At 49.6% G+C, this 12,757-nt stretch overlaps 2 protein-coding genes across 8 annotated transcripts in view; both read left to right on the forward strand.

Annotated features, from left to right (window-relative positions):
• Positions 1 to 3,306: 3,306 nt before the first annotated feature.
• Positions 3,307 to 4,651, forward strand: LOC124046984 (sex-determining region Y protein-like). Its single transcript, XM_046367734.1, has 3 exons — positions 3,307 to 3,318; positions 3,369 to 4,283; positions 4,646 to 4,651. The coding sequence occupies exons 1-3, from the start codon at positions 3,307 to 3,309 to the stop codon at positions 4,649 to 4,651; spliced, it is 933 nt and encodes a 310-aa protein (XP_046223690.1).
• A 333-nt stretch (positions 4,652 to 4,984) lies between these two features.
• The window catches only part of LOC124046758 (transcriptional-regulating factor 1-like), a 22,940-nt gene continuing 15,167 nt past the window's right edge, over positions 4,985 to 12,757 (forward strand). For 4 of the 7 annotated variants that reach the window (XM_046367491.1, XM_046367497.1, XM_046367496.1 and 1 more), the window contains exons 1-5: positions 4,985 to 5,443; positions 5,576 to 5,622; positions 10,842 to 10,959; positions 11,162 to 11,541; positions 12,265 to 12,404. In XM_046367491.1, the coding sequence (XP_046223447.1) occupies positions 5,342 to 5,443; positions 5,576 to 5,622; positions 10,842 to 10,959; positions 11,162 to 11,541; positions 12,265 to 12,404 (787 nt within the window). In that variant the 5' untranslated portion in view covers positions 4,985 to 5,341. The remainder of the gene's footprint in view (positions 5,444 to 5,575; positions 5,623 to 10,841; positions 10,960 to 11,161; positions 11,542 to 12,264; positions 12,405 to 12,757) is intronic. The other 3 variants (XM_046367492.1, XM_046367493.1, XM_046367495.1) reach the window with 3 other exon arrangements.

Below are 12,757 nucleotides of genomic sequence, written 5' to 3' on the forward strand. Positions count from 1 at the left end.
CTTCTAACCACATCCTCCTCTACCTGAGCGTTGAAGGGCTCTGTCAGTGCTAATCACGAGGCGCATACTTACACACACACACACACACACACACACACACACACACACACACACACACACACACACACACACACACACACACACACACACACACACACACACACACACACACACGGTCACACACACACACACACACACACACACACACACACACACACACACACACACACACACACACACACACACACACACACACACACACACACACACACACACACACACACACACACACACACACACACACACACACACACACACACACACGGTCACACACTCACACACACACGTGCCTGTATGTCTGAACAGTCAGTCAGTGAGATCATTGCTGCAAAAGCAGCAGAGCAATTCAGTCACCTTCTGGACTACAGCCTTTATAGCCTTCCTCAATTCAGTCACCTCCTGGATTACAGCCTTTATAGCCTTCCTCAATTCAGTCACCTTCTGGACTACAGCCTTTATAGCCTTCCTCAATTCAGTCACCTCCTGGATTACAGCCTTTATAGCCTTCCTCAATTCAGTCACCTTCTGGACTACAGCCTTTATAGCCTTCCTCAATTCAGTCACCTCCTGGATTACAGCCTTTATAGCCTTCCTCAATTCAGTCACCTCCTGGATTACAGCCTTTATAGCCTTCCTCAATTCAGTCACCTTCTGGACTACAGCCTTTATAGCCTTCCTCAAGCCTTCCTCAATTCAACCATATTCCATTCAGTCACCTCCTGGATTACAGCCAACCTCCATTCAGTCACCTCCTGGATTACAGCCTTTATAGCCTTCCTCCATTCAGTCACTTTAAGGTATGGAAACCATTCACAGATGTGATGTTTAAAGATGAACATGTATATTAGATCTAAAATATACATATGCATCTTTAAATGTATGTAATTCCTTTGTAGTGATGAGTCAATTTATCACTGTACGAGTCAATATATTTATCACTGTATGAGTCAATATATTTATCACTGTATGAGTCAATATATTTATCACTGTATGAGTCAATATATTTATCACTGTATGAGTCAATATATTTATCACTGTATGAGTCAATATATTTATCACTGTATGAGTCAATATATTTATCACTGTACGAGTCAATATATTTATCACTGTACGAGTCAATATATTTATCACTGTACGAGTCAATATATTTATCACTGTATGAGTCAATATATTTATCACTGTATGAGTCAATATATTTATCACTGTATGAGTCAATATATTTATCACTGTATGAGTCAATATATTTATCACTGTATGAGTCAATATATTTATCGCTGTATGAGTTTTTGATTTGTTTGCTATTTGACTAAATAATGAATAATAATGCTCAGTCATGCTTTGAGTGTGTGTGTATGTATGTGTGTGTGTGTGTGTGTGCAGGAAGCCTCTTGCCTCAGAGAGAGAGATGACTGTACTTCCTGAAACAGAAACACTCCCCCCCTCTCTCTTTCTCTGCCCCCTCTCTTTCTCTCTCTCTCTCTCTCTCTCTCTCTCTCTTTCTCTTCTCTCTCTCTCTCTCTCTCTCTCTCTCTCTCTCTCTCTCTCTCTCTCTCTCTCTCTCTCTCTCTCTCTCTCTCTCTCTCTCTCTCTCTCTCTCTCTCTCTCTCTCTCTCTCTCTCTCTCTCTCTCTCTCTCTCACTCTCTCATCCTTCCTACCTGGCTAGTCCAACCACGTTATTATTCTGTTTCAAACATGTGTGTGTACAGTGGCAGTCATTGCAAAAGCAAGGTTAGTGTGGTTGGAAACTCTAAACCACGCTGCCCTCTCTCCCACACAAACTGAGACAGACCCCCCCCCCCCACCCCCCCGGACACACAGACACAGAGACACATACAAACACTTTGTTGTTTTGTTTCCAATTGGCCCTATAGCCATTACACACAGGGTTTCGTGATTCGCTCCTTTAAAGGAAAGGAGAGTTCAACTGATACTCTCTTAGTTACTCAAGGTCATGTGACAGGACGTTATATAGGTCTTGCTGCAAGTGAGAATGTGTGCGTGTGTGTGTGTGTGCGTGCGTGCGTGCGTGTGTATGTGTGTGTGCGTGTGTGTGTGTGTGTGTGTGCGTGTGTGTGCGTGCTTGCTTTCATGTGTGGATATGAAAGTGATGGTATGATATGGGCTAGAGTGTTAGAGAGTCTGCATGTGGATATGAAAGTGATGGTATGATATGGGCTAGAGTGTTAGAGAGTCTGCATGTGGACGTCAACGTTGATGTCAAATACTTGACATACCCACAATCCCTTTCCAATACTCAGACCCAGGAACGGGGCCTTCTTAAAGATGTGTTAACCCTCTCTCTCCTTTGTTGTAGGTCTGACAGTGAGAACAACATACTCCCATGAGCATCAACCCCACTTCTAGATGAAGAGAACTCCATCGCTGCAGGGCCAATGTAGCGAACCATATGTCAGGCAGAGTGTTGTGAGCGAGGGTTATTGACGTGATGTCTAAGCAGCATCATCCTATCAAGGACTCAGAGGGACTTCACTTCTCCCCTCGCCATTCCCCCCTTCTTCACTCCCCCGTGTCCCCCAGGCCTGCTCCTCTCTCCCCACTTCACTCCCCCGTGTTCCCCAGGCCTGCTCCTCTCTCCCCACTTCACTCCCCCGTGTCCCCCAGGCCTGCTCCTCTCTCCCCACTTCACTCCCCCGTGTCCCCCAGGCCTCCTCCTCTCTCCCCACTTCACTCCCTCGTGTCCCCCAGGCCTGCTCCTCTCTCCCCACTTCACTCCCCCGTGTCCCCCAGGCCTGCTCCTCTCTCCCCACTTCACTCCCCCGTGTCCCCCAGGCCTCCTCCTCTCTCCCCACTTCACTCCCTCGTGTCCCCCAGGCCTGCTCCTCTCTCCCCACTTCACTCCCCCGTGTCCCCCAGGCCTGCTCCTCTCTCCCCACTTCACTCCCTCGTGTCCCCCAGGCCTGCTCCTCTCTCCCCACTTCACTCCTCCGTGTCCCCCAGGCCTGCTCCTCTCTCCCCACTTCACTCCCTCGTGTCCCCCAGGCCTGCTCCTCTCTCCCCACTTCACTCCCCCGTGTCCCCCAGGCCTGCTCCTCTCTCCCCACTTCACTCCCTCGTGTCCCCCAGGCCTGCTCCTCTCTCCCCACTTCACTCCCCCGTGTCCCCCAGGCCTGCTCCTCTCTCCCCTGTCCACCACCCTCTCTTCTCCCAAATTCAGCTCCCCTTCCCCCAGCCCTTCTCCCCCATCTCTCAGCCCCAGGACCTAGTAGAGACAGACTTCCCTTCTGATGTGGACACATGTCAGCTACTGTCTCTCCTCTCCCAGCCCTCCCTACGATATGGCTACAAGGACTATACCCAGGACCAGTCGTACCAGCAGACAGTGACCCACCCTGACCCAGAAACTCTGCAGGACTACCACAACCACGGCTCCCAAACTAACCTCAACCATCAGCTGGCCCGGGGAAAGAAGCACCAGCTGGACCAGCAGACCTACACCAGCAACAGAAACCACAAGAGGCAGCTCAAGACTCAAAAGGACCATCAGCCCCCCAACAGCTATCAGGATTCCATACTGGACTCCCAGACCATGTACAGCAACAAGCAGAACCAGCAGAACCATCACATGAAACAGCAGTCTCTGGACCTTCAGACTCAACTGGACCTACAGAACTGCAACCACCATCAGAGCCAGCAGATGGAGGTGAACCATTACCACCATCAGTCTGTCCAGAGCCAGCTACAGAACCAGCTGGACCATTACCACCATCAGTCTGTCCAGAGCCAGCTACAGAACCAGCTGGACCATCCCCACCATCAGTCTGTCCAGAGCCAGCTACAGAACCAGCTGGACCATCCCCAGCATCAGTCTGTCCAGAGCCAGCTACAGAACCAGCTGGACCATCCCCACCATCAGTCTGTCCAGAGCCAGCTACAGAACCAGCTGGACCATCACCACTATCAGTCTGTCCAGAACCAACTGGACCATCACCAGCATCAGTCTGTCCAGAGCCAGCTACAGATCCAGGTGGACCATCACCAGCATCAGTCTGTCCAGAGCCAGCTAGACCATCACCACCATCAGTCTCTCCAGGACCAGCTACAGAACCAACTGGACCCTTACCACCATCAGTCTCTCCAGGACCAGCTACAGAACCAACTGGACCCTTACCACCATCAGTCTCTCCAGGACCAGCTACAGAACCAACTGGACCATCACCAGCACCAGTCTGTCCAGAGCCAGCTACAGAGCCAGAAGCACCAGGTCAGACTCCACATTCTAGCCCAGCTCCAGAGACAAGAACAAGGACAGGGAGGGGGCTGCTGCCCCCCACAGCCCCCATCACAGAACCACAGTCACACCCAGCAGCACACACACATCTCCTACACTCAAACACAGACCCACGCACAAAGCTCCTATCTGTACACACAGGCCCACACAGACCAAAAACAAAGCCCCTGTTTGTACACACAGCCAGCACAGAGCCCTCTAACCTCTGTGGAACCCTCCTCACCCTCCTCACCCTTGTACTCTGGTCCTCAGTCTTACTCCAATCCTTACTTTTTCCCTCACTTCCACTCTCATCCCAACTCTAACTTTAACTCTCACCATCAATCCAATCCCAGCTCTAATCCCCATCTTCAATCCAAGTACAGCCTCCTCCCCAACCCCAACCCTGCCTACAGCCACAACCCCAACCCCAGCCCGAGCCCTAACCCTAACCCTAACCCCCCCGCTCCAGCCCCAGCCCCAACCCTAACCCCAACCCTACCTACAGCCCCAACCCTAACCCCAACCCTACCTACAGCCCCAACCCTAACCCTAATCCTAACTACAGCTCCAAGCCTAACCCCAACCCCACCTACAGCCCCAACCCTAACCCTACCTATAGCCCAAACCCTATCCCCAACCCTAACCCCAACCCCAACCCCAACCCTAACCCTAACCCTAACCCCAACCCCAAACCCAACCCTACCTACACCCCCAACCCCAACCCTACCTACAGCCCCAACCATAATCCCGAACCTACCTACATCCCAAACCTCAACCCTAACCCTACCTACAGCCCAAATACTAACACCACTTACAACCCCAATCCTAACCCTACCTACAGCTCCCACCCTAACCATCGTCCCTACTCTTATCCTCACCTCAGCCCTCAATCCAGCCCCATACCCCATCCTAACCAGCCTAGCCCAAGCACTTCCTATATTCCCTACCCTAACCCTAGCCCTAGATGCAGCCCTCTCTACCTCTCTCCCCCTCTCCTCCTGCGTGGGGGGTGGGAGTCAGAGAGGGGGGTAAGTCCAGCCGTTCAGCAGATGACTACAGAGAGGAGAGGACCACACGTGAACCACCTGAATCAATTGAATCACTTGAACCATCTGAAGCCTCTCTACTCGCCTCCAGCACAGCAGACACAGGTACAGTAACATCCTCCCAAGGAGGAGTCTGGGTAGTCTGTGTTAGCTCGCTGAGCTAAAAACTAAAGCATTAAGGATATCTGATATACTTAACAGTGTGTTAAATTAATGTTGGTTTTGTTACTCTTTTAGATGACATTGACAGAACATTTGGGAAACTATGAGACACCAAACTGCAGGTATGCTGTGTGTGTGTGTGTGTGTGTGTGTGTGTGTGTGTGTGTGTGTGTGTGTGTGTGTGTGTGTGTGTGTGTGTGTGTGTGTGTGTGTGTGTGTGTGTGTGTGTGTGTGTGTGTGTGTGTGTGTGTGTGTGTGTGTGTGAAATAACACATATAGGATCATGTAGTACTGAAAAAAAAAGTGTTAAGCAAAACAAAATATATTTTATATCTGAGATTCTTCAAAGTAGCCACCCCTTGCCTTAATGGCGGCTTTGAACAATCTTGGCATTCTCTCAACCAGCTTCACCTGGAATGCTTTTCCAGGTGAGCACTTGTTGGCTGCTTTTGCTTCACTCTGCGGTCCAACTCATCCCAAACCATCTCTATTGGGTTGAGGTCGGGTGATTGTGGAGGCCAGGTCATCTGATGCAGCACTCCATCAATCTCCTTCTTGGTCAAATAGCCCTTACAGAGCTTGTGTTGGGTTATTGTACTGTTGAAAACCAAATGATAGTCCCACTAAGCTCAAACCAGATAGGATGGCGTATCACTGCAGAATGCTGTGGTAGCCATGCTGGTTAAGTGTAACTTCAATTCTAAAGAAATCACTGACAGTGTCACCAGCAAAGCACCACCTTACCATTACACCTCCTCCTCCATGCTTCACGTTGGGTACCACATATGCGGAGATGTTTCTCCTAATCTGTGTCTCACAAAGATGCGGCTGTTGTAACCAAAAAAATGGACTCATCAGACCAAAGGACAGATTTCCACTGGTCTAATGCCCATTGCTAATTTTTCTTGGCCCAAGCAAGTCTCTTCTTCTTACTGGTGCACTTTAGTAGTGGTTTCTTTGCAGCAATTTGACCATGAAGGTCTGATTCACTCAGTCTCCTCTGAACAGTTGATGTTGAAATGTGTATGTTTCTTAAACTCTGTGAAGCATTTATTTGGGCTGCAACATTCATTTTGGCTGGTAACTCTCATGAACTTATCCTCTGCAGCAGAGGTAATTCCGGGGCTTCCTTTCATATAGCGGTCCTCGTGAGAACCAGTTTCATAGCGCTTGATGGTTTTTGCGACTGCACTTTAAGAAACTTTCAAATTTCTTGAAATTTTCTGAATTGACTGACCTTCTCCTCGCGAGTGAAAGTCTTAAAGTAATGATGGACTGTCGTTTCCCTTTGCTTATTTGAGCTGTTCTTGACATAATATGGACTTGGTCTTTTACCAAATAGGGCTTCTTTATACCTTCTGTATACCACACCTACATTTACATTGAAGTCATTTAGCAGACGCTCTTATCCAGAGCGACTTACAAATTGTCACAATACAACTAATCCGCTTAAACACACTAAGAATGAACAGAATTCCACCCAATTAACTTTTAACAAGGCACACCTGTTAATTGAAATGCATTCCAGGTGACTACCTCATGAAGCTGGTTGAGAGAATGCCAAGAGTGTGCAAAGCTGTCATCAAGGCAAAGGATGGCTCGTTGAAGAATCTCAAATATAAAATACATTTTGATTTGATTAACACTTTTTTGTTTACGACATGATTCCACATGTGTTATTTCATAGTTTTGATGTCTTCACTGTTATTATACAATGTAATAAATAGCAAAAATGAGTAGGTGTGTCCAAACCTTTGACTGGTTTGAGCATAGGAACACATTCCTATCCATGCCAAAATGCATATGGGGCGGCAGGGTAGCCTTGTGGTTAGAGTGTAGAGGTGGGAGGGTAGCCTAGTGGTTAGAGTGTAGAGGTGGCAGGGTAGCCTAGTGGTTAGAGTGTAGAGGTGGCAGGGTAGCCTAGTGGTTAGACTGTAGAGGTGGCAGGGTAGCCTAGTGGTTAGAGTGTAGAGGTGGCAGGGTAGCCTAGTGGTTAGAGTGTAGAGGTGGCAGGGTAGCCTAGTGGTTAGAGTGTAGAGGTGGCAGGTAGCCTAGTGGTTAGAGTGTAGAGGTGGCAGGGTAGCCTAGTGGTTAGAGTATAGAGGTGGGAGGGTAGCCTAGTGGTTAGAGTGTAGAGGTGGCAGGGTAGCCTAGTGGTTAGAGTGTAGAGGTGGCAGGGTAGCCTAGTGGTTAGAGTGTAGAGGTGGCAGGGTAGCCTAGTGGTTAGAGTGTAGAGGTGGCAGGGTAGCCTAGTGGTTAGAGTGTAGAGGTGGCAGGGTAGCCTAGTGGTTAGAGTTAGAGGTGGCAGGGTAGCCTAGTGGTTAGAGTATAGAGGTGGCAGGGTAGCCTAGTGGTTAGAGTGTAGAGGTGGGAGGGTAGCCTAGTGGTTAGAGTATAGAGGTGGGAGGTAGCCTTGTGGTTAGGGGTAGCCTAGAGGTAGGTAGCCTAGTGGTTAGAGTGTAGAGGTGGCAGGGTAGCCTAGTGGTTAGAGTGTAGAGGTGGCAGGGTAGCCTAGTGGTTAGAGTGGCAGGGTAGCCTAGTGGTTAGAGTGTAGAGGTGGCAGGGTAGCCTAGTGGTTAGAGTGTAGAGGTGGCAGGGTAGCCTAGTGGTTAGAGTGTAGAGGTGGCAGGGTTAGAGTAGCCTAGTGGTTAGAGTTAGAGGTGGCAGGGTAGCCTAGTGGTTAGAGGTAGGGTGGCAGGTAGCCTAGTGGTTAGAGTGTAGAGGTGGCAGGGTAGCCTAGTGGTTAGAGTAGCCTAGTGGTAGAGGTGGCAGAGGTAGCCTAGTGGTTAGAGTGTAGAGGTGGCAGGGTAGCCTAGTGGTTAGAGTTAGAGTAGAGCCTAGTGGTTAGAGCAGAGGTGGCAGGGTAGCCTAGTGGTTAGAGTGTAGAGGTGGCAGGGTAGCCTAGTGGTTAGAGTGTAGAGGTGGCAGGGTAGCCTAGTGGTTAGAGTAGAGGTGGAGGTGCCTAGTGGTTAGAGTGTAGAGGTGGCAGGGTAGCCTAGTGGTTAGAGTGTAGAGGTGGCAGGGTAGCCTAGTGGTTAGAGTGTAGAGGTGGCAGGGTAGCCTAGTGGTTAGAGTGTAGAGGTGGCAGGGTAGCCTAGTGGTTAGAGTGTAGAGGTGGCAGGGTAGCCTAGTGGTTAGAGTGTAGAGGTGGCAGGGTAGCCTAGTGGTTAGAGTGTAGAGGTGGCAGGGTAGCCTAGTGGTTAGAGTGTAGAGGTGGCAGGGTAGCCTAGTGGTTAGAGTGTAGAGGTGGCAGGGTGGTGGTTAGAGTGTAGAGGTGGCAGGGTAGCCTAGTGGTTAGAGTGGAGGTGGCAGGTAGCCTAGTGGTTAGAGTGTAGAGGGGTAGCCTAGTGGTTAGAGTAGCCTAGTGGTTAGAGTGTAGAGGTGGCAGGGTAGCCTAGTGGTTAGAGTGTAGAGGTGGCAGGGTAGCCTAGTGGTTAGAGTGTAGAGGTGGCAGGGTAGCCTAGTGGTTAGAGTGTAGAGGTGGCAGGGTAGCCTAGTGGTTAGAGTGTAGAGGTTAGCCTAGTGGTTAGAGGTGAGGTGGCAGGGTAGCCTAGTGGTTAGAGTGTAGAGGTGGCAGGGTAGCCTAGTGGTTAGAGTGGGGTAGCAGGGTAGCCTAGTGGTTAGAGTGTAGAGGTGGCAGGGTAGCCTAGTGGTTAGAGTGTAGAGGTGGCAGGGTAGCCTAGTGGTTAGAGTGTAGAGGTGGCAGGGTAGCCTAGTGGTTAGAGTGTAGAGGTGGCAGGGTAGCCTAGTGGTTAGAGTGTAGAGGTGGCAGGGTAGCCTAGTGGTTAGAGTGTAGAGGTGGCAGGGTAGCCTAGTGGTTAGAGTGTAGAGGTGGCAGGTAGCCTAGTGGTTAGAGTGTAGAGGTGGCAGGGTAGCCTAGTGGTTAGAGTATAGAGGTGGCAGGGTAGCCTAGTGGTTAGAGTGTAGAGGTGGGAGGTAGCCTAGTGGTTAGAGTATAGAGGTGGGAGGTAGCCTTGTGGTTAGAGTATAGAGGTGGGAGGTAGCCTAGTGGTTAGAGTGTAGAGGTGGCAGGGTAGCCTAGTGGTTAGAGTGTAGAGGTGGCAGGGTAGCCTAGTGGTTAGAGTGTAGAGGTGGCAGGGTAGCCTAGTGGTTAGAGTGTAGAGGTGGCAGGGTAGCCTAGTGGTTAGAGTATAGAGGTGGCAGGTAGCCTAGTGGTTAGAGTGTAGAGGTGGCAGGTAGCCTAGTGGTTAGAGTGTAGAGGTGGCAGGTAGCCTAGTGGTTAGAGAGTTGGACTAGTAACCGGAAGGTTGCAAGTTCAAACCCCCGAGCTGACAAGGTACAAATCTGTCGTTCTGCCCCTGAACAGGCAGTTAACCCACTGTTCCTAGGCCGTCATTGAAAATAAGAATTTGTTCTTAACTGACTTGCCTAGTTAAATAAAATACAAATATAATTGCAGGAAATTAGCTTTGAAACTACAACATTTTAATCAGCTACGTTAAAAAATGTGTAGAATTACAGGAAATTGGCTTTAAAACACCAACATGTCTCTCCACCAAGATGGAGGCATCAAAACAGTTATTGACCGGGGCTTTGACCAAATTCAGCCGTGACCGCGCCCACTGCCACGCCCTGCCACGCCCACTGCCACGCCCTGCCACACCCACTGCCATGCGCTGCCACGCCCACTGCCACGGCCTGCCATACCCACTGCCACGCCCTGCCACACCCACTGCCATGCCCTGCCACACCCACTGCCACGTTCCCTGCAACGCCCACTGCCATGCCCTGCCACACCCACTGCCATGCCCTGCCACGCCCACTGCCATGCCCTGCCACACCCACTGCCATGCCCTGCCACACCCACTGCCATGCCCTGCCACGCCCACTGCCACGCCCACTGCTGCCCACTGCCACGCCCTGCCATGCCCTGCCATGCCCTGCCACTCCAACTGCCATGCCCTGCCCCACCCACTGCCACCCCCTGCCACGCCCTGCCATGCCCCCTGCCACGCCCACCAACTACGACACTTTTTGATCCAATATGGTGTTTGTATTGATGATGATGATGATAATATTTATTATCATTATGATGATATTGATTATGATGATAATATTTATTATGATCATGATGATATTGATGAGGATGATGATAATGATGATGCTATTGATTATGATGATGAGGATGATAATATTGATTATGATGATATTGATTATGATGATATTGATTATGATGTTGACGATGATGGTAATGATTATGATGATGAGGATGATAATATTGATTATGATGATGATATTGATTATGATGATGATGTTGATTATGATGATAATATTGATTATGATCATGATGATATTAATGATGATGATGTGTGTGTGTCAGCAGGTTGATGTGTTCTGTGTGTCAGAGGGACTTTAAGAGTCTTCCTGCTCTTAACGGACACATGCGCTCTCACAGAGGACTCCGAGGACAGCCCGACAGGTCACAAACATACAGGACGGTGAGACGAAACACACACACACACACACACACACACACACACACACACACACACACACACACACACACACACACACACACACACACACACACACACACACACACACACACACACACACACACACACACACACACACACACACACACACACACACACACTACTTCTCTATCCCTGTAATATACATTTTCTCTCTCTCTCTCAGCAGAAGGAAGGGGTGATTCCAGGGTCTCCTGTCCCCATAGTGATGCCCGTCTCTGTGCCCGTCAGACTCCCTGCCTCCCCATTTCCATGCCTGGAAGAGGAGCACCAAGAGGGGGAGGATGAGGGAAGGAGGGGATGGAAAGAAAGGAAAAAAGAAAAGAGGAGGGATCCCCATCGCCACTCTGCTCTTGTCCTGCCCCGCCAGTCCACTAGGGGTGCTGTGGTGTTCCAGAGTGTTCTGCGTTCAATTGTTCAACTGACCGAATACACCCCTCCTCCCATGCTGAGGCCAGACAGGGATGGAACTGGGCTATACTGCTCTCTAACCACAAGTGATGGTGACATGCTAATGTCCGGGGAGCATCTAATGAAGAACAAACCGTAAGAACATCGCCACTTACTAACTTCCTACCCAATCACATCACCCCTTACTAACCTCCTACCCACTCACATCACCCCTTACTAACCTCCTACCCAATCTCATCACACCTTACTAACCTCCTACCCAATCTCATCACACCTTACTAACCTCCTACCCACTCACATCACCCCTTACTAACCTCCTACCCAATCTCATCACACCTTACTAACCTCCTACCCAATCACATCACCCCTTACTAACCTCCTACCCACTCACATCACCCCTTACTAACCTCCTACCCAATCTCATCACACCTTACTATCCTCCTACCCAATCACATCACCCCTTACTAACTTCCTACCCAATCACATCACCCCTTACTAACCTCCTACCCACTCACATCACCCCTTACTAACCTCCTACCCAATCTCATCACACCTTACTATCCTCCTACCCAATCACATCACCCCTTACTAACCTCCTACCCAATCACATCGTCCCTTACTAACCGCCTACCCAATCACATCACCCCTTACTAACCTCCTACCCAATCACATCACCCCTTACCCAATCGCGTCACCCCTTACTAACCTCGAACCAATCACATCACCCCTTAGTAACCTCCTACCCAATCACATCATCCCTTACTAACCTCCTACCCGCTTTAAGTCTATTTTGAGTGCAGAGAAACACATCTGTGAAGCATACACAACTATGATTGGTTATTGACCTATCACTCACAGGAGGATCAACGTGGGGATTGGATTTCAGGCTGATGTCCCACCTCTTCAGGACCAAAGACACTCTAACTCAGACATCCACAAAGCACTGGTGTTGTGGACGCCCTGGGATGGCCTGGAGAACTCATCCACCCAGCACAGAGGTACACACATACACAGCTAATGCATTAGTACACCCGCTACAATCGTGCAGTACAGTATACAGCAAGCAGTTTAGCAGTTACACCGGCAGGTCCCGGTGGCAATAAATTAATTCTACCAAAAGCTTACCTTGACGTGGAAGAGTTCCAGTGTTGGATAGCCATACCTAGCTAGCTAACATAGCATCACCCCATACTTACCTCCTACCCAATCACCTTCATCCCTTACTAATCTCCTACCCAATCACATTGCCCCTTACTAACCTCCTACACAATCACCCCATACTTACCTCCTACCCAATCACCTTCATCCCTTACTAACCTCCTACCCAATCACATCACCCCTTACTAACCTC

The sequence above is a fragment of the Oncorhynchus gorbuscha genome, linkage group LG10 (assembly GCF_021184085.1).
Source record: "Oncorhynchus gorbuscha isolate QuinsamMale2020 ecotype Even-year linkage group LG10, OgorEven_v1.0, whole genome shotgun sequence".
Classification (NCBI taxonomy): Eukaryota; Metazoa; Chordata; class Actinopteri; order Salmoniformes; family Salmonidae; genus Oncorhynchus; species Oncorhynchus gorbuscha.